The sequence below is a fragment of the Enhydra lutris genome, unplaced genomic scaffold (assembly GCF_002288905.1).
Source record: "Enhydra lutris kenyoni isolate GAN:26980312 unplaced genomic scaffold, ASM228890v2 scaffoldscaffold1, whole genome shotgun sequence".
In the NCBI taxonomy this organism is placed as follows: domain Eukaryota; kingdom Metazoa; phylum Chordata; class Mammalia; order Carnivora; family Mustelidae; genus Enhydra; species Enhydra lutris.
The window spans coordinates 2805564-2832770 of NW_019154085.1; the positions used below are offsets into that span (position 1 = coordinate 2805564).

At 35.8% G+C, this 27207-nt stretch overlaps 1 protein-coding gene across 4 annotated transcripts in view; it reads left to right on the forward strand.

The window, feature by feature from the left end:
* Positions 1–27207, forward strand: part of LOC111144895 (PMS1 homolog 1, mismatch repair system component) — an 89258-nt gene that overhangs the window by 54170 nt on the left and 7881 nt on the right. For all 4 annotated transcript variants that reach the window (XM_022499495.1, XM_022499512.1, XM_022499503.1 and 1 more), the window contains 5 exons: positions 4627–4743; positions 12812–12934; positions 13495–13638; positions 13807–14696; positions 23803–24282. In XM_022499495.1, the coding sequence (XP_022355203.1) occupies positions 4627–4743; positions 12812–12934; positions 13495–13638; positions 13807–14696; positions 23803–24282 (1754 nt within the window). The remainder of the gene's footprint in view (positions 1–4626; positions 4744–12811; positions 12935–13494; positions 13639–13806; positions 14697–23802; positions 24283–27207) is intronic.

Below are 27207 nucleotides of genomic sequence, written 5' to 3' on the forward strand. Positions count from 1 at the left end.
TATATTGCTTTAGTTTCAGTTCTCACTAAATCATTCTTACAAAAGATCTTTTTTATAGAAATATAGTTCACAATACAACATTATGTAAATTTAAGGTATATAGCATATTAATTTGATACATTTATATATTGTAATATGATTGCCATTGTAGCAATAATTAGCATCTCTATCATATTACATAATTATCATTTATTTTTAATGGTTGGATAATTAGGGTTCAGTCTTTTAGCAAGTTTGATGATTATTATACGGTACTGTTGTTAATATTTGCTATATTGTGCATTAGATCTCTAGACTTAATTACTACTTATTGCAAGTTTGTACCTTTAAACAACATCTGTCCTATCTCCCCACCTTCTGTTCCTTTGTAACTATCATTTTATTCTCTGGTTTCTTCGAGTTTGGTTTTAGATTCCACATATGAACAATATTGTACAGTATTTGTCTTTCTGTATCTGACTCCTCGCACTTAACATAATGTCCTTAAAGTCCAGAGATCTCTTTCTAACATCCATATCTGATCAAGCATTTTCCCAGTTAGATATCTTTCTCCAGTGACTCTGCATTGCATATAAGATAAACTAAACTTCTTTGTGTGATATGATCAGTCTTTCATGATCTTGCTCCTGTCTGTCCAGCTTCATCTCCAGCAACCTGTACTCTCTGTGCTTCCGTGCCTTTGCATGTGCCCTTCTGTCTGTCAGCAGTGCCTATCCCATGAGTCATGGGTGACAGACTCCTTTCAGGTTTCTCTGCACCTACAGTTACTCTGTGAAGTAGACTTAGGTTTCTACTACAGTGCGTCTGCTGTGTTTCATAATAGCAGTTTTTATAATGCATTATAATTATTTTAATATCTTATTTTCCTTTTATATTTTTAGTTCCTTTTGAGAATCGGTTCCTTATCCTTTTATCTTTAATTTCCCAGCTTTTAGCATGGAATCTGATGTGAAGTAGATGCTCAATAAATATTTGCTGAATAAGTTCAAAGTGAGTGGGATACCTGGGTGGTGCAGTCGCTTAAGCCTCCAGCTCTTGTTTCAGCTTGGATTGTGATCTTAGGGTCATGGGATTGAGTTCTCCTTCTTGGCCCCCTGGCCTCAGCGCAGTGTTGGCTTAAGAGTCTCTCTCCATGCCCTGCCCCCATGTGCTCTCTTTCTCCCTTTCTCTCAAAATGAATAAATAAGTCTTCAAAAAAATTTTGAAATGAGCTCCTCCAAAAATTTTAATTTAGCCAAAGTATTTATAGAATATATGTGATAAAATGAAGATTAAAAATATATTTGTGACTCTACATCCCATATTTCCTGAAGCAGTTCCAATTTTAAATAGTCTAGTATATTGTCCTGTAAGTATAAATGTAGTTACCAAGACGTAATTTTTGTTGAGAAATATACACATTGGGGGCGCCTGGATGGTGTCGATTAAGCATCCAGTTCTTGGTTTTGGCTCAGGTCATGATCTCAGGGTCATGGGATGGAGGCCCGTGTTGGGCTCCATGCTCAGCATGGAGTCTGCTAGGGATTCTCCCTCCTTCTGCCTCTCCTACTGCTCATTCTCCGTGGTGCCTGTCTTTAATGAATAAATAAATCTTCAAAAAAAAAAAAAAAAGAAATACACACATTGAACCTATGTTTATAATTTATTTTTTATAATTTATTTTTATACTTTGATTTCTTCATGTACTTTATTTTTTTCTAATTAAGATCACTTTGAAAGCAATACATAATAGTGGAAAAGTGAATTTAGGATGGCGCGATACCTGAATTATTTTCCTAATTCTGTCATTTCTCCTGTGCACTTTGGGCCTAATTGCTGCACATCTGCATTTCTATGAATACTAATGAATGAAAATAACTGGAAATTTAAAAATTCTTAGGTATAAGGATCTGCATTATAATATCTGTATTAGTACTGACAACTGCATTCAAAAATATTCTGATTTTAGGATGCTGAGATAGTAGCTCCCAGTCTTTTTGGACTCCCATTATTCTGGTGTGGTTTCTTTGATTTGGGGACCCCAATTATTTATTTATTTTTAAGTGAATAGATTAAAGATAATTTTGGTTTGAGAATACATTAATACCCTCAAGTTAATTGGAGAGTAGAGAGTATATCACATGGATGTGGAGGGTAATCATACATGAAAATGCGTTTGTCTTTGAGAATTCCAAGTTAGGGTCTGATGTTGGCTCTAACTTATTACTGTCTTTGACTAGAGAGGGGAGAGATGTTAGCAGAGTAAAAATAGTAAGTTTGGAGCCAAAAAGATGGGGTATAAATTATGGCTTCATGACCTACTATCTAAGTTTCTTTGGATAAATCAGTCAGTCTGAGGTACATTACCTTCCTCTGCATAATGAGATAATAATACCTACATGAAAAAGTTGTGAAAATTAACAGTGGTTTCTAGAATAGTAATGCCAAGTAAGTTCTTCATAAATCATAACTCCTATGTGATTAGTATTAATAAAACTCTGGAAATAGGTAAAAGGTTTCCTGTTACACTGAATTTCAGGTTTATTGTTGAGTAGTTGTTGAGTAGTTGAGTAGTTGTTACAGTGCCTCTGTTTTCCTAAGCAGGTGTGTCTTTAAGATTCTAAAAATCTGGGGCGCCTGGGTGGCTCAGTGGGTTAAGCCGCTGCCTTCGGCTCAGGTCATGATCTCAGAGTCCTGGGATCGAGCCCCGCATCGGGCTCTCTGCTCAGCAGGAAGCCTGCTTCCTCCTCTCTCTCTCTGCCTGCCTCTCTGCCTACTTGTGATCTCTCTGTCAAATAAATAAATAAAATCTTTAAAAAAAAAAAAAAAAAAAGATTCTAAAAATCTTAACTCATCAACATGCAGGGTCACTGCTAATTGTCATGTCCAGAGGGGCACTTTCCTTCACTGCTATCCCCCCAGCATGCCAGTTAGAGGGCAACACTGAATCCATTTACTTTACTTTTCATTTTATTATATATAATATTCTCAGTACTTCAAACTGCCTTTGTAGGTTTCCGTTCATATTAAGGAGCTCATTTGGCCAGAATCCTTTGATCTAGTTTGGTCTTGTCAGAGTCTCACTGTTTCTCTCTCTCTCTCACTCTCTCTCTCCCCTCTACAGTCAGATATTTAAATCACAGTTTTTTCACTCACAACAACTGTAACTTTTCTACGTTACAGGGGAAAATTATAAGGAACTTCTTAACCTCTAGCCATTGAATCTACAAACCTACTTGTTTATACACCCATTCTTTCTTTACTGCTTCCAGTTCAGGTGTGTCGTATTAAGACCCACCCTTGATCCACACCTGCCTCTAGTTATTGCTCTGTCTGCTCTCAGTTTACAGTGAAACTTTCTGAAATGCTGTCTAGTTTCACATTTTTTTTAAAAGATTTATTTTATTTATTTGACAGAGAGATCACAAGTAGGCAGAGAGGCAGGCAGAGAGAGAGGGGGAAGCAAGCTCCCTGCTGGACAGAGCGCCCGATGTAGGGCTCGATCCCCAGACCCTGGGATCATGACCTGAGCCGAAGGCAGGGGCTTAACCCACTGAGCCACCCAGGCGCCCCTAGGTTCACATTTTTTACGTTCTCCCCATAATCACTATACATCATTGAGATTTGGCTTCGTTTACTCTCCTTCCCTAGAACTGCCACACTCTTCTGATTGTTAAATCCTGTAGCCACAACTCTGTTCATATCTTTGTTTCTTGACATTGGTCTTCTGTGACTGCTTCTTACAAAATTATCTTGTTCTATGTACCGTACTGTCCTATAGCTCGACCTCCCTCTGCGTCGACACTACTCCTTTTCAGTCTCTTCTTCCTCTGCAAGTCCCTTGAATGTTGATGTTTTCTCCTAGGTCCTTTACACATTTTTGTAAGGATTTGGGAGGTGCCAGGTGAATGTTAATGAACAAATTATGCCTGTATTGATGGTTTCTCAAGAGATTTACTATAATTGGATCTTGTTAACTGAACAAATTGCAATATATTATATCTGATGGTGCACTTCACAAACTTTGGTCCAGTCTCTCTGGACCATGATTCTCTTAAACTACCTTACTACATTTTTCTGGTGAGAAAAATCCAAGCTCATTATTCAGCTTTTTATGTCTATGAGATTCAGTTAGCTTTTTTAAGTGGTCTGTATGTACAAGGTAATTGCAAAGATAATTTTAAAGAGCATGCATTATCCCAAGTTTTTATACCATTTAGACTATTTACAGAAATCTTGCAGCTTAGTTTTCCAACCTCAATAAAATAGTAATACCTTGCTGAGAATAACAACTTAATTTAAATGTACTTTAAAGTATATAAAGGTTAGGATTAGGCACTGCCCTGTGTGCTTGCCTACATTGTTTATTTTCATCTTTCATCAACTCTGGGAGATAAATATTCTTAGTCATTTTGTAGAGAGGAGAAAACTGAGGTTAGGGGAAGTTAAATAGACTTTATGCCATAACATATACAGTTACTAAAATTCACAACCAGAGTTCTGACTTTATAGCCCGTGCATCTCTTCTAAATGATACTGAAATTATAAGCTGGGGATGAATGCTAAATACGGAAATAAATGAGGTAAGCATTTGAGTTTAGTAAATCTAAATTGTGTTAAAAATTGTCTGTGTCTTTTTGTCCCTAGGCAGTTATTTGGCAGAAAAATAGAGTATCTGATCATAAGATGGCTCTCATGTCTGTTCTGGGGACTGGCGTTATGGGCAATATGGAATCCTTTCAGTACCACTCTGAAGAATCTCAGGTATACCGCAAAATGTTCTTAAATAATTCTGGTTTACCACTGAAACTGTCAAATTATTTTTCTTTTGGGGTTTGGGTTGGCAAGAAGTTTTTCTTGTAACATTTTAATTAGATGTATGTATAGGGTAAAAAAAGAAGATACGTTTACAACTTACATTAACCCTCTCTTGCTAGCCCTACTTCCTGTTTTGTTTTGTTTTTAATTTGAACATTGTGGTGACATTTTTTTTTAATAATGCTTTTCAGTAAAGGATCTTATCCATTTACTTTTTGCCGTGAAAGAAGAGGAGTTGGGGTACCTGGGTGTCTCAGTTGGTTAAGCATTCAACTCTTAATTTCAGCTCAGGTCACAATCTCACGGTCATGAGATTGAGCCCCACATTGGGCTCTGTACTTAGAAGGGAGTCTGCTTGAGATTCTCTCCCTTCCCTCTGCTCCTCCCCCAGTCTCTCTTGCTCTCGCGCAAATACACAAATCTTTTTTAAAAAAATGTTAAAAAGAAAAAGAAGAGTTGAGCTCTCTCTTACCTTTGTTTTCTCTTAACAATTCTAAATATGTACTCCAGCTTCCTTTTCTTGATCTCTCAGCTTCAGACAGTGCTTCTTGAATTCCTGTAATGCTAGATGAGGTTATGAATTAAGAACACTCCCAGTCTTACTTTTATATCATGTCAGCCCTACTTTTATATTATCAAGCTTAATGACTTGTTTTCTTTTGCAGCCAATTATAAGTCTCCGTCTTTTGTTTGAAAATTGACAGCAAAAGTTGAAAATTTATTTGGAGAATACTGCATGTCTACAAATAAATTTCAGTGCAAAGCCAAGTATTGTACTGGAATGACATTTCCTAAGAATCCATGTTATGTGTCCATTTTATACAAATGAGACTATTTCTATTGTTGCAATTAAGTGGAATCTCCTTTCTTGTTCTCCTGCACTTGCTCAAAATGTGCTTTATATATGAACTCTCTTACATAGTTTTTGCTTTTTCTGGACTTTCCAAGGTTTGGGTTTTGTTTGTTTGTTTTTTCCCTTTCTTAAGTTGAAGAAATTTTCTTCATCATGTCGACAATTAAATCCAGCTCTTCTACTTATTCTGGTAGCTATAGCTGGTAATTTATTCTATTCCATTTTTAAAAAGCATTAGATTTAGAACGTAACTTCTTAATCGAACTGATTACATGCCAGGTGTTTCATATAGCTCCCATCCTGGAATTTTTTTTCAAAGGAATACTAGTTGTTTACATTATTTCATATATCCCATGTCTTCCTGAGAAGTATTCGTTCTCATTTTTCTCATATACATCTTTAGTTAACTACCACAGAAAGGGGACATGAGAGGTAGACTTTTATGTATGAGAATGCCTTTATTTTATACTTTCTCTTGTTGACTTTCTAGTCTGGTAGATCTAGAATTCTAGATTGAAGATAATTTTTCAGGACTTTGAAGACATTGAGTACCTTTGACCATCCATTGTTGTTGATGGGAAAATGAATGCATTCTAGTTCTTTATTTCTGTATTTTTCTTTCTGAACGTTCTTAGGATCTTTCCTTGGTCTCTGTTCCAAGAATGTCTCAAGATGCATGTCTTTTATTATTCATTTGCTTATTATGCTGAGCACTTGTGAGACCTTTTGAATCTGAAAATTTATTTCTTTTTCAGGTCTGGGTTATATACTTCTATCTGTCATAACTTTGATCATTTTTCTCTTTTATGAAACTCCTTATTATTGACTTAGGATCTTCTGTTATTTTTCTCCTACTGTTTTTCTCAAGTTTTGTATCTTTTCCTTTTTCTGTAAGTTTTTGGAGATGTCTCACTCTGTTTTATCCCTTCTGGATTTTTTTGAACGTTTTATGTTTCATTTCCAAGAGTATTCATTTTTTATTTTTTATTTTCCTGGAGCGAAAGAGGCAGAGAGAATGAGGGTGGGGAGGGGCAGAGGGAGAGAAAAAGAGTCCCAAGCAGGCTCTATGCCCAGCACAGAGCCCAATGCAGAGCTTGACCCCATGACCCTGAGATCATGACCCCGGCTGAAATCAAGAGTCAGATGCTCAACCAACCGACTGAGCCACCCAGGTGCCTCTCCAAGAGTGTTTTCAGATTTTACTGCCTTTTTACAACTTCATATTGTTGTTTTATGGATACAAAATCTTGATTCTCTTTAGAGATACTAAGTTTTATTTCTATTTTTAAATTATTTGTTCCTTAAATTATCTCTTTTTTAGGAGGAGGTCGGTTTTGTTTTGCTTTTCGGGTCTTTTTCCTCCAAGCCATTTTTTTCTGTGAATAAAAAGTCTAATTGGGAACTTAGTGTTTGTGGCTGGGCTTATTGAGTGTCAGGCTTCAGTTGAGGATTAATCAAGATCCTGGTCCTGTTCCCAGAGTCTGGGGGAGTCACAAGTGCCATCATGGGGTGGGGGCTTAACACACTGCACCCATACTCACTGCTCCAGTTCTCAGGAAATTCATCTCTCCCCGCTCCCCTCCTTTCCTTCCTCTTTTTTTTTCTTCCTAGCACGAAGCTAGATAATTGTTATTGTTCATGACAGATTATCCTCATTCAGTTTCTTTACAGAACAGTGTATCAGATAGAATCTGCTTGTCTTTGCTTGTCTGCCCACTTGAAGCCGGAAGGCTCTATGTTCTGTGGGACAGTTGGTTTCTTTGTTCTTCTCTTTTTCATAATTGTTGAAATTTCTTTTCTGCTACTAGTTCTTCTATTCTCCTTGCAGTATTGCATTCTTAATAATTATCATTTTATTGGTCTTGGATGGAAGCTTGTGCTCAGTTGATGTTCTCTCTGCCTGAGGAACAATTCAGGCCAGCCTTAGTGGCCAGCTATGGTGCCTGGAGCACTGGCCATGATCTGACATAGATCCTGTTTTTCAGAGCTTCCTTAATAGTTGTTAAGTAGTTTCAATATACCCTAGTGCCACCTTAGACTCGTTATGGTGGGTGACTTGGGATAATAAAGGTACTGTCTCGGGATAGTAAATTCCCCCATGTTCCTTGTGGTTTCATGGGACTTCATTGCCTACACTGGTAACCCAGGAAGCTTATGACAGGAGATCCAGGCTTGATGATCTTTGGTATTGTGCTCTTGGTATTCTAGCTGTCATAGTTCGGTCTGAAGCACCAGCATTACCTATATGCTTGTTAGAGATGAATGACCTCATCCCAAACATAGGGAATCAGGATCTGCATTTCAACAAGACCCCCACATTCAAATATGAAAAACACTGACGTAGATCTTGGTCAGTTATGCTTTCATGTGTGATTGGAACTGTCCTGTTAGTCATTTTCCCAGTGGAAATCACTATATTGAGATGTGTTGCCAGATCTGTGCTTGCCCATTGATTTTTAAATTTTCTCTTGAATTGGGTGAGAGCTGCTGGTCATGTCGTAGATATCAAAACTTTTGCTATACCTTAATGTGGTTATCCTTGCACAGAAGAATGCAGGAATTTGGAAAGCGTGTGCTGCTGAATAGTTCCAGTTCCATGGGTTGTCAGAATGATGAACTTCTGAGTAGGTCTCTAGTGAGAGTGACCATCTAACCAAATCTCTCTTCTATTTATGTACTGTGTATCTAAATGGGTGTTGTATTTATGTTGCCAGTAGCTCCCCATCACCAGTCCATGCTTTCTGGAATTGTAAGGAGGGTTATCCTGTATCAGAGTTTCTTTGACCCTTTCTCATTCCTGGCCAAAAGCAACTTACATTGTTTGCCTACTGCTAATAGTTGCCCCATCTCACCTCACTTCTGTCCCTATTACATATCTTCAGGTTGTGAAACTTGGCCACCAAGATGCCTTCACTGTACTGGGATGGCAAATGCATTCGTCATTGAGAACCTTGAATAAAGAGAATCTTCTGTATCTCTTCCCATAATGTTGAGGGTCACTTTCTTTCCTAGAGCCACTTAATGTTGGAGAATCTCTTATTTATGCATGGTGATCCCCGCTGAACCACTGCTGTGATGGCATTTATTAGGAGTTTCCCAATGTGGCATTGTTAGCTTAAGGGATAGATATCAGATTTTATTTTTTGTGTGTTTGTTTTTTGTTTTGTTTTGTTTTTTGATAACTATCTTCTCTTGATATTTTTATCTCTGTGTTTTTCCATGCCAAGTTCTGGGTGAATTCCTCAATGCTGCCTGATTTTTATTCCCAAAACTATATATTTCCAGGATTCAGAATTTGTTTTCCTGTTCTCTTCTAAACTTGTTTATAACTACGATTATAGCTTGATTATTTTAATCACCTGATTTTTTAAATAATGGATGTAGCTTTTCTTTACTCTTTTGAAAGCATAGTACATGTACTAATTTCAAAGTTCTTTTCTATTGCTCTGTCATTTCTACTTTTCTGGGAGAATAGTCTCTCATTCTCTGCTATTTTATATGCTTTGAAATTTTAATTTGCACAGTCATTGTGCATGCAGGTTTATTGTTTTGATATTTTTGTTTTTATCCACTCCACCTTCTTCCTCCCTTTGGCTTGGCAGGTACCACCCCCCTCCCGGCCCCAGTTCAAAACCAGGTGCTAATCTTAGTAGTTCATGCCTTTTGTCCTGCCAAGATTTTATCGACCCCTTTTCCTAGCTGACTTCGCTTAGCTTTATTTTTGGTTTTGGAGTTATCCATGTTCTTTCTTGTGACCCTTGCAAGCAGCTCCATAAACAGTAGTCACAGTATTTTTTAAGCATTTTTGAGGGGGAGGAAGAGGGCTGTTACAGTGGCTCATCTCACATGGAAAGACTGATTTTAATTAATTTCTTGCCTAGTATGTGTTTTCTGTTCCTGTTTCCACATCAGAATGTAATCTCCACCTGGCAGATGGTTTCTTTTTTTAATTGAGAAATAGTTGGTATATAACATTATATTAGTTTCAGGCATGCAACAAAATGGTTTGTTATATGTATATATTGCAGAATAATCACCACAGTAAGTCTGGTTACATCTATGACCACACATGGTTACAAAAACCTTTTTTTTCTGACACAGCTGGTTTGTGATCCAAGAGCACATAAGACTTTTGATTTCAGCCATCACTATCCCTTAGGTTTTGCATCCTTAACATCTTATGTTGTCTTCCTTTTAAAGGGTTCAGTCTTGAGATTTTTGTAAAAATTGATTTTATCTATGACTGTTAGGTATTTGCAGGTGGGATCTGGGAGAAGGGAGTTTCTGCATGAATTTGTCCCACTGTCCTGAGCAGAATTACTTAAATTATTATTTTAGAAACATAACTCCCTGGTGTTCTTGAGGTTTACCGAAAGGGAAAACTACGATTAGGAAACCAGTCAGGGTTACTTCAGCAGAATCAGAGGAGAGGAGAGGAGATGGGTTTGACAGATTGGGTTGGTGGCAGGACTCACTATCATGCTGAAGAAACATGGAGGAGCCAGTAGTACAGCAGGGCAGCAGTGGCATGAAATATTTCATCAAGTTTTGAATGTCGTGTGATTGAGAAGATTTTTGTGACTGCTAGTGAAAAATAGTAAGCATTTGGGGGTGAAAGAAATAGAGGCTATGCATCTGTATCTTAGTATCACTGGTGTATGTGTATGGATGTGAATGAGATTACTCAGAGTCCAGTCCAGAAGAAAGGCTCTCGTGATGGAATTCAGGGGAACCATCATCATTTATGGGCGGTAAGCAAAGGGAGAGAAATCAGCAAACCAGACTACAGAGTCAAGGAGGAAGCAGAGGGACCAGAAGAGAGGCTTCCCGGGGGACCGAGGTGTCATCAACGTCAGGCTCTTCAGACAGTCTTCCCGTCTGTCGCCTCAGAGTCACTTCTCCCGACCTCCTACCTTGCAGCAAGTGGTCGATTTTCTGTTCATAGAGTTGCTGTATTCTTCATTCTCTGGTTGAGTTCGTAGGTGTTCAGAACGGTTTGATGTCTATCTAGCTGGCTTCCTGGGACCAAACGAAATTTAAGTCTCCTACTCCTCTGCCATCCTGGACCCTCTCAAGGGTCTGCAGAGAATCAAATAAGAGAAAGACTGAGTGTCCATTGGAGGTAGTAGAAACCAGATTGTAGGGGACTCTATGGGATTATTGGAGATGATGAAGGGAAGGAGGAGAGGTCCATAGTTGCAGGGCAATCAGGGGAGAAGTATTTGTTTATATTTTTGCCTTTTCATTTTTGTTTTGCTTTGTAGGTTGAGGAATACTTAGGTCAGAATCTTGTATGGTCAAATTTTTTATTTGGTTGCACTGATTTAGTCTCTCTCTGTCTTTTTGGCACTGTTTTGGGTCTCTAACAGACATTCTTTTTCCATAAGGTACCCTGATTTTCATTTTTAGAGCATTTTATGACTTTGCTCTTTGATTTTACTTTTCCATATAACTTAAATATACTTTGTTCTTAAGGTCATCCTAAGTCATTTTTAAAACTCAGTATTTGGAAATGATAATTATTCAGTGGACAACTAAGACGGTATAAAAGGAAAATACTACCAATATTACCAGTTTTTCCTCATTTCATTTTTCATTCCTACCTATTTGGGTCAGTTTTAAGTCCACAAACCCAGTAAGTCTTTCAGAGACTAAACAGGTGCTTCCTGATACTCAGCAGGTGCTTTAAGAAAGATCTCAGGTTACCTGGTAAATTATGCAACCATTTATAAATGCTGTGGACTTTTACAGTTAATTAAGTAGTATTTTGTAATAGATTATCCAGCTTTATTAATTTATGTTTTAAATTGGCACAGTTTGGCACTGTGACAATAATGCACTTAGTGTTCTAAAATTGGTAATGCATCTCCTTAAACACTTACTTCCAAGAGTATGGATAGCCGTAGACATAGAGGGCAGCCTACCCAGTGTGTTGGTAAAGAGCCTCATGGTTTCTCCTTACCTAAAAATAGCATCTCCGCTGACACTCTCACTTTCCTAGACCTAAGCTGAAATCTTACTATTAGTGTTTCTTAACAGGTTAATATAAATACCTCTGTTTCTAGTTGTTTCAAATAAGAGAGTACAGGCTTATATTTTAGATAACTTGACCAAGATCACATAGTTAGTAATGGAGCTAGGATTTAAATCATGTCGGTCTGGCTCTGTCCTATATTCTTAACAAATCTCTGTATTATCTTTAGAAGTAATAAGTAGGAGCATTTTTTCTTTGCTTCTGTCTCCTCAATCTCTTTGTTTTCTCTGGTATTTTTTTCTAGGATCCTTTATCATTTTCTCCCTCCTTTTTATACATATTTGTAAAATAAAGAGCATAAAAATAATTGGGTTGATTGTAGAAAAGTTCTCTGAACAAAAATGAAAATAAAGTTCTATAATTGGTATCAAAGAGTAAAAGGGATTTTTTTTTTTTTCTGAAAGGATATATGAGTGCCCCCTTTTTTTTTCCAAGATTTTATTTATTTATTTGTCAGAGAGAAACACAGCAAGAAAGGGAACACAAGCAAGGGGAGTGGGAGAGGGAGAAAGAGATGACTTCTCACTCAGCAGGGAGCCCAATGTGGGGCTCCATCCCAGGACTCTGGGATCATGACGTGAGCTGAAGGCAGATGATTAGCAACTGAGCCACCCAGGCACCCCTGAAAGGGATTTTTAAATGAGAAATGAAAACACAGTCAGGTTGACTCCACAAAATAGAAACAGCCACTTCTTTATAGGAAAAGATGGCTGAAAAGGACAAATATCTAAAAGAAAGTCACAGTATGAAGAATTTTTAGACAGTAAAGAAATTTTAAGAAGAAAGAAGATAGGGTTGAACAGACAGCAGTATTTATGTTGTATGTCCTATGACAGTAAAACATATATATGCCCATTTGTGAAGCTTTTATGAATGCCAACTTTTCCTTAAACAGAGTTGCAGGAAGAGAGTTAGGGGCCACGAACAGCAGTGTAATAAGCTTCCGTATTTTATTTAAGGTTAATGTTCAAGACATGGTTATCAGCAAGTATAAGACTCTTGAGACCGTAAAATGAAAATCCATTTTATTTTTTTATACCTTTTGTACTGTAAATAGTCAGACCCCTGGAAACACATTCATTGTTGACATTGTATACTAATTCTGTAACTATTTATTATAATTGCAGATTTATCTAAGTGGATTTCTTCCAAAGCATGATGCAGACCACTCTTTAACAAGTCTTTCAACCCCAGAAAGGAGTTTTATCTTTATAAACCAACGACCAATACATCAAAAAGACATATTAAAGGTAATCTATTTTAGGAAAAAAAAAGTATTACTTGGATCAGAAATAAAAACTAGCTCTATCATTTGTCAACCTGTTGTAAGAACTGCTTCAAGGATTTGCTCTAAAATAAGGAGGAGATAAGCAGATACTCTAGTATTTATTAAACATTGTGCTAGGTGTCTTACATAGGACTTCGCAACAATTCTGTGATGAATTATTATCCTTATTTATAGTGAAGAAACTGAAGTATTAGTGACTAAGAAGTTAGTGACTAAGAAGCCCATGATAGCCAGGAAGCAACAGTCTGGATTTGAACCCTGGACTTTGGAAACATCCATGACTCTCTGATCTTTTAACCGTGAAGCCAGATGCACTGAGAGTTGTACTTCTTAGTGAATGTTGGTGCTTCATGTAAGTTCAAGGCCTCCAAATGAGTATTACCATTTAGATACTGCTTTTCCTCATTAGCAGTTACAGCATCTCAGTTTCTCAGCAGACTATAATTTTTTGGTTTTATTTAAGGACGGCAGTACTATCTTTACGTGTTATTTTTATCTTTTCTTTATTACATGTATTTCTAGTTAATCCGACATCATTACAATCTGAAGTGCCTAAAGGAACCAACTCGTTTGTATCCCATTTTCTTTCTGAAAATTGACATTCCTACAGCTGATGTGGACGTAAATTTAACACCAGATAAAAGTCAAGTATTATTACAGAATAAGGTAAATTTGGGGATAGTTTTTTTATTTATGTTATTTACAAACTTACGCAGTCCTAACCATTTTCACATGGGAAAGTTGCTTATTTATACATATTTTTAAATATTTTAAATCTTGCCTATTTATTATTTTTTGTAATTTTCCCTAACATTTGTTAATTTATGTTTTTAGGAATCTGTTTTAATTGCTCTTGAAAATCTGATGACGACTTGTTATGGATCACTACCTAGTACGGATTCTTACGAAAGTAATAAAACAGATATTTCCTCAGCTGACATGGTTGTTAGTAATACAACAGAAACAGATGTGCTTTTTAATAAGATGGAATCATCTGGAAATAATTATCCAAATGTTGATACTTCAGCCATTCCTTTCCAAAATGATGTGCATAATGATAAATCTGGGAAAAGCACTAATTATTGTTTAAATCATCAGATACATGTTGATGACCATTATGATGATCATTTTAATAATGAAAATCCTAACATTGGTAGAAACAGTAGAAATACATTTCAAGAGATCCCAGTGAATAATTTATCTTGTGAGGATGTCCGGAAGGAATGTAGTGAGACTTGTTTTGTAGGTTCCGTTAAGCATACCCAATCAGAAAATGGCAGTAAAAACAATAGCGCTGGGAGTGGAAAAAATGAGGAAGCAGCAGTTCCTGAGAAGTCTTTGGAAATCTGTGCAGATGACTGGAGCAAGGGAAATACACTTAAAAATTCAATGGGAGAAAACATTGAACCTGTGAAAATTTTAGTTCCTCGAGAAAGTTCAGCATGTGAACTCAATAATAAAGCTTATCCAAGCCCTGAACAAAAGAATCTCAGTGAAGGTTCCTGTAACAAAAAATCAAATGTGGTAGATAACAAATCTGGACAGCTTACAGCATATGATTTAATTAGCAATCGGGTAATCAGAAAACCCATGTCAGCAAGCGCCCTTTTTATTCAAGATCATCGTGCTCAGTTTCTCACAGAAAATTCTAAGACCAATTTGGAGGATACAACAGTACAAATTGAAGAACTGTGGAAGACATTGAGTGAAGAGGAGAAACTGAAGTAAGTTTCCAGAGCTTGCTTGTGACTTGCTGCTGGGATATTTCCATTCTATATGACTCACTGGGTTTTTTAACTTCTTATTTATGGAAAACCAGAATGGAAAATGCCTTTTGGTTTGGCTAGAGTACCTTTTTGGCATCACTTTTTTAAATTTAGAGGTTTTCAGTGTTTTATTTTTTATTTTTTGGGTTTTTTTGTTTTTGGTATAGGCCTTCACTACTTATTATTAAAATTTAAAGGTTTTCCATTCTTCTTAATTTAAAAATGTATTTTCTTCTTTTTTTTAAATTTTATGTTAAAGAATCTTTCTATGACAGGACTTTCTCCTTTTTAAGCTTATGCATTAGAAGAGTTATAACAGTGGTGGTTTTAAGAAATATCTTGACTTTTCCCTTTTTTAAATTGGTCTCCAAAATATGTAACACAAAATGAAAATTACAGTATTTTTACAGATTGAATTTAGTGGAACCAATACTGTCCCTATTCAGTATAAACTGAAGGCTTCCTTCTAAAATCTTTTATTTATTTGTTGGCAACTTATAAACTATGGTGGGGTGTTTTGGTAGGTCAATAGGTGGTTTGATCTATCTATGATGAAAAGAACTACTTATTACTTGCCATTTTTAGACTAGATGATCTAAATAAATATTATAAACTAATACGATGAGTGTTTATAGTTGACTTAGGGCACTTACTGTAAATACAGAGTAGTATGTCTTGAGTGATCTAGCCCACCAGAAAATGAAACAGTGGAATTATACTTCCAACCATATATTATGTATGGTATCTCAATAATATGATAAATAGCTTGAAGAAAATTTAAACATAACTTATCATTCAGAGTTTTTATTTGATGACAAACATGGACACTTGACCAATTTTTTTTTTTTTTTTTTACTTTTTCATTAGCTTATTCAGTCTTATGAAGACACCATCAATTTAAAATAATAATGACGACTATTTTGTATGTGGGAGTAAAATGCAACTTTCTTTTTTCTTTTTTAATTTAATTTCAATTAGCCAACATATAGTACATCAGTTTTTGATGTAATTTTCAATGATTCGTTAGTCACATGTGCTCATCACATCATGTGTCCCTATTAACACTGACAGGCAAAACCTCCATAAAATTAGCTTCTCTCTTTACTTCTTTCTTTCTTTCTTTCTTTTTGGTGGGGATGGTTGTGTTTTTTTCTGTTTTCAGGCATGCACAGAAATAGACAAAAGAGTTCAGTGAACCCATCGCCTTGTTTCACGAACCACCATGTCATGGTCAGTCTCGTATCATCCATACCTTCATGCATTTCACTTCCTCTTTTTGCTATTACTATTCTAAAGCATATCCTAGGATAGTATCATCTATTTCATAAACATTTTGCTGTGTATCTGCAAAGAGTAAAGACGTTCCTACTTTAAACATAGCCATAATATAATCATCATAATTTTTAAAACAAGAATTCCTAATATCATCAGATATTCAGTGTTTGAATTTCTAATTACTTAATACCAGTTTGTTTTTTAAAGTTTTAAAATTTTTTATAAACATATAATGTATTATTAGCCCCAGGGGTTCAGGCCTGTGAATTGCCAGGTTTACATACTTCACAGCACTCACCATAGCGCATACCCTCCCCAATGTCCATAACCCCACCACCCTCTCCCTACCCACCTCCCCCTGGCAACCCTCTGTTTTGTGAGATTAAGATTCTCTTATTAATACCAGGTTTTTTAAAGTTTGTTTATTTGAATCAAGATGCAAATAAGGTTCACACCTTGTGATTGTCTTTAGTTTTATCTAAATGGCATAGGCATTTTAAGATCAGTGCATTTAACTTCTAGTACAGCAAGTCCACAGAAGTTGAATTGTGTTGACCAAGGAGGTGATTTGTTATCTGAGAAGGAGGGGAAAAAAGCATAGATGTTTCCCTCTCTTGGAAGATAGGGACAGTGGGTGACAGCTTAAAAGATGGCTGTTCCCTCATAGCCTCACAACACAGGTATTGTTCCAGCTGACTTTTGGGGAGTGTCAGCATTGTTTCTTCTTGTAGGCCCCAAGGTATCAGGGTACAGGATTATGGGTAATAGTCCCTATCTAAAAATTTGTTTATCATCAGGCAGTATTCAAGAATCCAAAGTTTTCTCTATCTTACTGCCATTAGGTAAATAAAAGAGTCAGTGTTGGGCAAGAGCAGACTTGTGAAACCACACCGGGATTTTAACTCCAGTTTCTTTCTCTGCTGGCTTTTTGTAAAAATGTGTGGACAATATCTCCTAAATTGTTGTGAGGATTAAGTAAGATATTATGTGTTATGATGTAAGAAAAGTGGCACATTGTTCGTGATCTTACTTAGGATTTTTAACCTGTGAAAAGAAAATTTCTATGTTTTGATTGACATTTTTTACTTGCTTAGTGAAGATTAAATTTAATTTGGAGGCCATAAATAGAAGAAAAATAAGTATTTTGGAATCAGAGAGCTTACTATATGTCACAAAATGTGTCAGAATCTTTGAGAGCCGGGGGTTTGGGGACCATGGTGGCTGTGTCCAAAATTATGATCAGTGAGAAAGTATAGCAAAAATGATATCATATTCAACAATCACACTAACTACCACTTTTCTGTAATATTTATTTATTTTGGAATTCTTTCCATGATCCTAAGTTCTGTAGGAAATGCTAAGGGATATCAGAGTAGACTCCTCTTCTTTGGGTAATTGATCTTTCTCTCTATCCTCCCTTCACTTTTTCCTATCCTTCCTGGTTTTTTCTCTTCCTTTCATCTTTTCTCTTCCCTTCTCCTTTTCTTCTTTTCTTTCTGTTTCTTTCCCTTCCTTCTTCATTGCCCTTCCCTTTCTCCTTTTCTTTCCTTTCCTCTTTTCTTTTTCTTTCTTTCTTTTTCCTTTCCTTTTTCTTTTCTTTTTTCTTCTCCTTCCTCCCTCTCTCCCTCCTTCCCTCCCTTCCCTTCCTTCCTTCTTCCCTTCCCTTCTTTCCTCCCTCCCTTTCTACCTGTCTTCAGTTAGGAAATATTGATTAAGGGCATTCTGTATACAAGGCCCTATGTATTCTAGCTAATCACTTCAGATATAGCGATAAACAAAATATACTTTCTCTACTTTTAAATGATGCAGTATAATGAGGAAAACACAAAGTAATCATAGAATACAATGAGTCAGTTTTAAAATAAATATAAAGAATTATGAAAATACTTAGCAGTGGGCTTATTCTCATCTATGAGACAGGAAATGTTTCCCTAAGTAAAAATAATCAGAAAGGTATAGGAAATTTTCTAAATAAAACAGCTAAAAGGAAAATAGTGTTTGAGGAAATTAAAGTGCTCTCTGTAACAGGAACAGAATATGAGAGAGTCTAATAAGTTGAAGGAAAGCAGGCCAGATTATGTAAGATTCTGTGAACCATAACAAAGAATTTGAATAAGCCCTAGGATCAGGGTTTTTGTGCTGAGAGCTTAGGACAGACTTCGGTGTGGGGAGTACTTCATTTTTTAGTTCTTCTTTTCCAGATATTTTTCCTTTGCTTTTCTCCTTTCCTCTGGTGGTTTAGAAGCCAGATTTAGGCCTCTACTCTTGCCCACTGGGGTTTCAGTCAATTGATGTTAACTTGAACTTTACATTTGCATACGATGAACATACTTCTACTTAAAATAATATTGTAATTGGGGTATTAAAAATGGTAAATAAACTTTATAATTACATGTAATCTTTTGTCACAAAAGCATTCGATTTGATTACTGGTCAAATCAAAATTAATATTTTCCATTCAGGTTACTGAATCCCTTAATGACATTAAGTCAAATGTAGCAGCTGTTTTTACTTAACATTTGCTTAATCTTCCTTCGGACATAGCTTTTTATATTTCCCAAGGAACTAATTAAATTGACTTCTTGAGTAAATCACAAGATTCGTACCATATGTGAAAATTTGCACATTATAATTAATTACAAATGGTGACCTTCATCTTGAACTCATTTTTAACCGTAAGGGAAAAATCTTGAATTGGAATGTCCAAGAGCTAAAAATACTTACTTAAAGTACCTATTAAAAGGAAACTGTTGAAAATTATCTGTTTTATGTAGCTAATCCAGAATGTCAGATTCTAAATAGAAATGAGAGAAAATCATATACAAAATTATGAATATAGCCTGGTAAGTAACCAGAGAAGCATTTTTCTTCTAGTTTACAGTGACACAAGGTCTTTTTTAGATTCTTATCCAGCTAACATTTCTGTATTTAACAAACATATACTGAGTACAAACTACACAACATAGTCTCTTGTCTTTTAGTCTCAATTTTAACATTTAATACAGTTCACCCCAAGAATGCCATTTTTATATCCTAACACATATCTATATAAATTTCTCCTTAAAAATGTTTCATGTATATTACCTACAATAGAATTTAGCCAGTTTCTTGAGTTACTTAAGATTAGAAAGAGCGTTAATTCTTCAGTCTCAAACTTAAAACTGCATTTGAAAAATTTTTTTAGTAAAGTTGCTTAAATAATTAGCAGCCTTTAGTCAATCTTGTGCCTCATTCATTATAAGATGTGTTCCTTGATATACAATGATAACAAACGTTTATAATTATTTACTGTAGTGCCAAGCATTATTCTAAGTACTTGAAACATTTTAACTCATTTTATTGCTCATATCAAAACTATGAAGTAAATGCAGATTATCTATATTAAATGATTATCCTGAGACACAGAAAAGTTAAATAATTTTTGTAGATTTACAGAGCTACTAAGTGGCAGCACCAGACCAGTCAGTCAGTCTCCAGGGTCTGTGCTCTTACCACTATAATTTACTGCACACCTAAGAGTAGTTTTCAGTTTTGGGAGTGCTTCAGAATCATCCATGGAGCCTTTTATTTATTATTTTTTTTTTTTTTATAAACATATAATGTATTTTTATCCCCAGGGGTACAGGTCTGTGAATCGCCGGGTTTACACACTTCACAGCATTCACCATAGCACATACCCTCCCCAATGTCCATAAGCCCACCCCCCTTCTCTCAACCCCCCTCCCGCCCAGCAACCCTCAGTTTGTTTTGTGAGATTAAGAGTCATTTATGGTTTGTCTCCCTCCCAATCCCATCTTGTTTCATTTATTCTTCTCCTACCCCCTTAACCCCCCGTGTTGCATATACACAATGGAATACTATGCAGCCATCAAAAGAAATGAAATCTTGCCATTTGCAACGAAGTGGATGGAACTAGAGGGTATCATGCTTAGCGAAATAAGTCAATCAGAGAAAGACAACTATCATATGATCTCCCTGATATGAGGAAGTGGACATGGAGCCTTTTAAAAAGAGTATTGTTCAACCTCAATCTTGACCTGGAGAATTTGAAAATTTGAGGATGGGATTCAGGCAACTCAATTTTTTAGAAACAGTTTCTATAACCTCTATGCTAGACTGTCTTTGATTGGCTGTAGGAGTTTCATTAACCCAAAAGAAAAGATGTCTTGATTTTACCCAGGATAATTTTGAATTGTCTATTATCTTGTACCTTTGAAACTGAATTAAATTAAATAGTTTGGATGTATTGAGTTTTTTTTTTATATATTTTTTCACTGATGACTCTAAAATGAGAAATAAATAGCAACTGAAAAAGTTAATATTTAGCTATGAATCCATTACAAATTTAATCATAAAATCTTTATTTTGCATGTTATCATTAGAGTGACTTTATTTTTTTAAGATTTTATTTATTTATCTGACAAAAGAGAGACAGCAAGAGAGGAAACACAAGCAGAGGGAGTGGGAGAGGGAGATGCAGACTTCCTACTAAGCAGGGAGCCCGATGCAAGGCTCTAAATCCCAAGACCCTGGGATCATGACCTGAGCCAAAGGCAGCCGCTTAACAACTGATCCACCCAGGCACCCCTAGAGTAACTTTAATTTTACCAGTGTCTAATTAGTAAATGGAGTATTGTGTGCAAGTTTTCTTTTGTAGTGCTCAGGAAATTATTTATTCCATGTTGATGTTACAGTAAATGTGTAAGGAACTCTTCAGATGTAGAATTAACTGTTTTATTTAATTATAAGTTTTTTCTTTATCTTTCTTTTTCTTTATTTAGTGTTTATGTCTTCAGTGCTTCCATAAATGGTTTTTAAAATTGGGTAAAATGTAGCATTGTGAAATACACAGATCTTAACTTTATATATAGTTCAACGCATTTTTATATGTGTACACCCATGTAACCACTGCCTCAAACAAAATGCAGAATACTTTACGGGGTGCCTGGGTCGCTCAGTGGGTTGGGCCTCTGCCTTCAGCTCAGGTCATGATCTCAGGGTCCTGGGATTTGAGCCTCAGGCTCTCTGCTCAGCGGGGAGCCTGCTTCTCCCTCTCTCTCTGCCTGCTGCTCTACCTACTTGTGATCTCTCTCTGTCTAATAAATATATAAAATCTTTAAAAAAAAATACAGAATACTTTAACCACCCCAGAAGGTTCACTTATGCCACTTATCAGCTAGCTTCTGTACACAGCCACTGTTTGACTTCCATCACTACTTCCCCTGTCCTTTGTGCAGTTGATGTCATATGTTTTATATCTACATACAATATAAAAATTTATTTATTTTTGTTTCGAGTTTTTATTTAAATTCCAGTTAGTTTACCTGTAGTGTAATATTAGTTTTAGGAGTAGAATTTCGTCATTCATCATTTACATACAACACCCACTGCTTATCACAGTCCTCCTTAAAACCCATCACCCACTTAGCCCATCCCCCCACCCACCTTCCCTCCAGCAACCCTCAGTTTGTTCTATATAGTTAGAAGGCTCTTTGATTTACCTCCTTCTCTCTTTTTTTTTTTCTCCTATGTTCATTTGTTTTGTTTCTTAAATTCCACATGAGTGAAATCATATGGTTAAAATGCTATTTTAAAAAATTTTAAAGTTATCTTTCAAAGAAATGAGAATTTTTTTAAAAATCCTTTTTTGCTATTTACCTACATAGTTACCATTTTGGTGCTTATCATTTTTTCCTGTAGATCACAGTTTCTATTGTGTCAACTCTTAATAGTGCAGTTATGCTGGCAAGGGATTCTAAGCTTTCTTTTATCCAAAAATGTCTATATCATTTTCATTTTTGAAGGACATTTTTGCTTTGTATCATTGGATTCTGTTGGCACTTAAAAAATGTAATTTACTGCCATCTGACTCTACATTGCTTCTAATAAGTTATATCCATCATTTGTGGTATTCTTTTTTTGTAATGTCTTTTTTTTTTTTTTCCTCTCACTGCTTTCAGGGAATTTGTCTTTGTTTCTCAGCAGTTTGATCTAATGTATCAAGCTGTGGATTTCTTTGTATTTATCCCGCTCGGGTTCACTGACCTTCTTGGATCTACAAAATGTTTCATTTATCCAAATTGCCTAATTGTCATCAATTATTTTTTTCAATTTTTTTTTCTCTTCAGTTCCACATTTTTTATCTGGAATTCCAATTACATTTTTATCTGGGATCCCAAATATGTTGGGTTGTTTGTTGTACCATAGGCCATGGAGATTTTTTTTAATCTTCATTTTTCTCTCCTGTTTAGATTGGATAAGTTCTATTGCTCTGCCTTCAAGTTCGCCGACCCTTTCTTTTGCCATCTCTCATCTGCTGTTAAGCATTTTCAGGCTTTCTTTTTGACATTTTTAATCTCAGATATTGTATTTTTTAGTTGTAGCATTTCCCTTTGGTTCTTTATTATAATGTCCCTTCCCTGTTTACATTCCTTTTGGTTCTCTCATTAGGATAATCTTTTCCTTTAAGTCCTTAAATATTTATAAAAACCCATTTCAAAAATAACTTTTTTTTTCCCTTTGGCAATTTCCAACATCTGAGACATGTTGAGGTTGGTTTTACTAACCAGTTTTTCTCTTGATCATTACTCACATTTTGCCTTTTTATTGCTTGAATGATAACTTTTAATTGTTTAGTGGACATTGTGGGTGATACGTTGAAGAAACTCTAGATTCTGTTTTCTTCTTCTGAAAAGTGTTGGTGTTTGTTCTGCAACGATTTAAGTTACTGACAGATCACACTGAGCTTGGAAGGCTGTTTTATACTTCCTTAGAGAGAGACTTTAAATATTGCCCCCAACCCTGGGGTAGCTTTCTTAGTTCTAGGACATAGTTTTTCCCTTACCCTAGGATGTAGCCCTCATCCAGTTTTAATTTGAAGTGCAAGTCATTTATTAAGCCATCTAATTATATAAAATTCAAACTCTAAATTCCATTTACTCTGCCATAGGTAGTCACTAAAATCTGTGTCTAGCTCATTGAACATTCTAGCAGTTGTTTTCCTCCAGGCTTCCACGTATGGAATTTTCTGGGATTTTTCTCCTTTAATTTCCAGTTGTTTTGGAAGCAAGGAACTCTGTTCTAGTTATTCAAGCTAGTAAGAGTGCAACTTATATAATGTAATATTATGTGATATAAAAATAAATAATAAAAATTATTTAAAAAAAAAAACTTTTTCATGGGGCACCTGGGTGGCTCAATCATTAAGTGTTTGCCTTTGGCTAAGGTATTGATCCCAGGGTCCTGGGATGGAGCCCCACATCTGGCTCCCTGCTCAGTGACTAGCCTGCTTAGCCCTTTCCCTCCTGTGTTCCTTCCTTGTGTTCCCTCTCACTGTTTTCCTCCCTGTCAAATAAATAAAATATTGAAAAAAAAAGTTTTGTTTTGTTTTGTTTTGTTTTTTTCAAAAAGAATGCAGCTTATTGCTTGCTTGCTTGCTTGCTTGCTTGCTTTCTTTCTTTCTTTCTTTCTTTCTTTATTTTTGCCACTCCCCTTTAATGCTAGGAACTGCCCTTTAGGTAAAAGCTATATAAATATGGATCTCTTTTTTGAATGTTGAATCATTCCAATATCTGCCTATTTTTGGTTGCTTTTCCATGTCCATTTTAAATAGTTGATCTCTGTATTTTGTTCAGAATTATAGTTACGTAGGGAATGTTAGTCCAATATAGGCTCCTTCATCATTATCAGACTTGGAACACCAGCTCTTTGTTTTTTATAAAATTTACTTCAGATGGCCAATACGTTTCTGATTATGACCTCATTAGTTCTATTTTATCTTTATTCCCAGATACGAAGAGAAAGCTACTAAAGATTTGGAACGATACAATAAGCAAATCAAGAGAGCCATTGAACAGGAATCACAAACATCATTTAAGGATGGCAGAAAAAAGATAAAGCCCACCAGTGCATGGAATTTGGCACAGAAGCACAAATTGAAAACTTCATTATCTAATCAGCCAAAACTTGATGAGCTCTTTCAGTCCCAAATTGAAAAAAAGAACCAAAACATTAAAATAGTTCAGATCCCCTTTTCTATGGAAAACTTAAAAAAAAATTTTGAGAAACATAAATTTGACTTAGAAGAGAAGGAGGAACTTTGCTTGCTCCACAATCTCAAGTTTCCTGATGCGTGGCTAATTACATCCAAAACAGAGGTAATGCTATTAAATCCTTACAGAGTGGAAGAAGCCCTGCTATTTAAAAGACTTATTGAAAATCATAAACTTCCTGCAGAGCCACTGGAAAAGCCAATTATATTAACAGAGAGGTATGTTGAAATAATAGATTTCTTTTTTTACCTCTCAAAAGATTTATCAATCCATACTAGATTGGAAATTCAAAGCAAAAGTTGGAAGTGTTTTCTGGTAAAGAAATTTTAAGGAAATCTTTTTTAAAGTTGATTTTCTAATCTTCAATGGAATTGTTTTTGAATAAATAATTTTAGAATATTCTAGCTAGTTTACTTCTGCAGTTAGTAAATATCAGCCTCAATTCTCCTGTTCAAAAGTGACTTGCCTAGGACAATTTTGAAGTTAGGTTGCCATGACTCTGTCATTGTACACTTTACATTTCAAATGTATAACACAATAGAATTATACAATGAATGCCTTTATCAACAATTACCAAGATTTTGCCACATTTGTTTATTTGTCCTTTCAAATATATATATGTATATTATGCACACATGCGTGCACACACACACACACACACACACACACAGATATATTTTCTTTTTCTTTCCTAAAATTTTTAGCCGATTTCCACCCAAACATCTTTCGGTTTCTCTCTTTTAAAAATGACTTACCTAACCACAATGACTTTTTCCTATCTTACACAATATTAATTCCTTGAAAGTATACCTCATTGTCTCAACATGTCTTTTTTATGGTTTTTAAATTATTAAATTTAATTTGTATCTAAACAAGGTCCAGCTGTTACATTTTGTCTCTTAAATCTCTTCTAATATCACACCATTAACTTGTTGTTGATACTAAGTCACTTGTTTTTCAGAATATCCTGTTGTCTCAGTTTGCCCCTTGGCTTCCTCGTGGTTCCTTGTTTTTGCCTCTCCCATGTTTAACCAGAAGTTAGCCCTGGAGGATTGAATAGATCTCGATTCTACTTTCTGGGGTGACTATTTAATGGGTTGTGCTGTGTGCTTCTTGCTTCATCACAGCAGAAGGTGCTCATCACTGGTTTCACACACTGACAGCTGCTCTCATACCTTAAAATTCCCGGGCAACCTTTCCATCTAATGATTTCATCCACTGATGATTGTTGGCCTGAACTGATTTTATTATAGATTGCCAAATGGGGTATTTCCCTTTAATATCCTACATGAGCAAATTATTTTCTGTAAAAATGAATAGCTAACAGCTAACCTGTTAACATTTCCCTTTTCTTATGTTTATTATTTCTTTCTTTGGTCTGACAGAGGAAAGAATCATATATATGAAAAGAGATAAAAGCCTGAAATTAGGGGCGCCTGGGTGGCTCAGTGGGTTAAAGCCTCTGCCTTCAGCTCAGGTCATGATCCCAGAGTTCTGGGATCGAGCCCCGCATCGGGCTCTCTGCTCGGCCGGGAGCCTGCTTCCTCCTCTCTCTCTCTGTGCCTGCCTCTCTGCCTATGACCTCTGTCTGTCAAATAAATAAATAAATAAAATCTTTAAAAAAAAAAAAAAACCTGAAATTAGAAAGATATTGAGGGTTTGTTCTTTGGGACATGTCACTAGATAACTCTGTTTCAGAACTCCCAAGAATATATAAAAAAAATCTTTTATAAAGTATATTAAAACTCGTTTGTTAAAAAGCCCTGCTACCAAATTATGATTAGGATTGCTTTGAACCTGTAGATCATATTGGGGGGAATTGCCATCTTAACAATACTGCATCTTCCAATCCCTGCACAGTGGTCTCCATTGATTTAAGCCTTCTTTAATTTCTCTCAGCAATATTTTGTAGTTTTCAGTATAGAGGTATTTTTTTGAAAAAATTTTTCCCGAATATTTTGGGTTTTTATGCTAATATAAGTGGGGTTATTTTTTAAATTTCATCGTCTATTTATCTGCTCTTGATATATATAAAAATACAATATAATTTTGTATTTTGAAAAAAAAAAATCCCTGTTACCAGAAGGAAAAAATAGGGCCAAGACACAGGAAAACATGTATCAGAGCTGTCTTTTTTTTTTTTTTTTTAAGATTTTATTTATTTATTTGACAGATCACAAGTAGGCAGAGAGGCAGGCAGAGAGAGGGGGAAGCAGGCTCTCTGCCAAGCGGGCTCTCTGCCAAAGGCAGAGGCTTAACCCACTGAGCCACCCAGGCGCCCCCAGAGCTGTCATTTTAATTAAGACAGCAGTAATCACATTCACCTAAATCCAGCATCTTTTATAGTATTCTCTTTGAGATTGGCTTAGCAAACTGTCAAAGAATTAGAAAAAGAATTAATACAGATTTGGCCTGTATTAAACAGTTCAAAAATCTGATAGTACTTTCTGTTCTTCCCTTAAAAAGAACTAGGATATATCTGAAATTTTAAACATGATTACTTCTCTACATGGTTATTTGTGAACTTTCATTTATATTTTAAAAATCATTCTATGCTTCTACAAATTAAACATTTTTAAAGATTTTTTTCCTTTATGATATTCTGTTATTCAAAAACAAATACATTAAAAACTTATTTGCGGGGTGCCTGGGTGGCTGAGTGAGTTAAACCTCTGCCTTCGGCCCAGGTCATGGTCTCGGGGTCCTGGGATCGAGCCCCGCATCAGGCTCTCTGCTTGGTGGGGAGCCTGCTTCCCCCTCTCTCTCTGCCTGCCTCTCTGCCTACTTCTGATCTCTCTGTCTGTCAAATAAGTAAAAACTTTGAAAAAAAAAATAATAAAAAACTATTATTTGGGACCCATACTAGCCTGATAATAAAGCTTTCTTAATTGAACATGGACAGCAACAAAACTGAATTCAAAATTGTTTTCACCCTTCTTTTGAAATGTGACATGCCCACCACAATTAATATAAGTTTTTCAAAACTGAGTGAAAGACAGGAATTATGGGTTGGGTTCAGTGTCCTTACTATGGTTCTAATGAAGATTGTGTCATTTATCTCTCAATGGCGTAACTTAGATCTCTGTAAAATACGAAGTGGGAGCTCAGTAATAACAACGGCCAATGTTTGCTGAGGATTTACC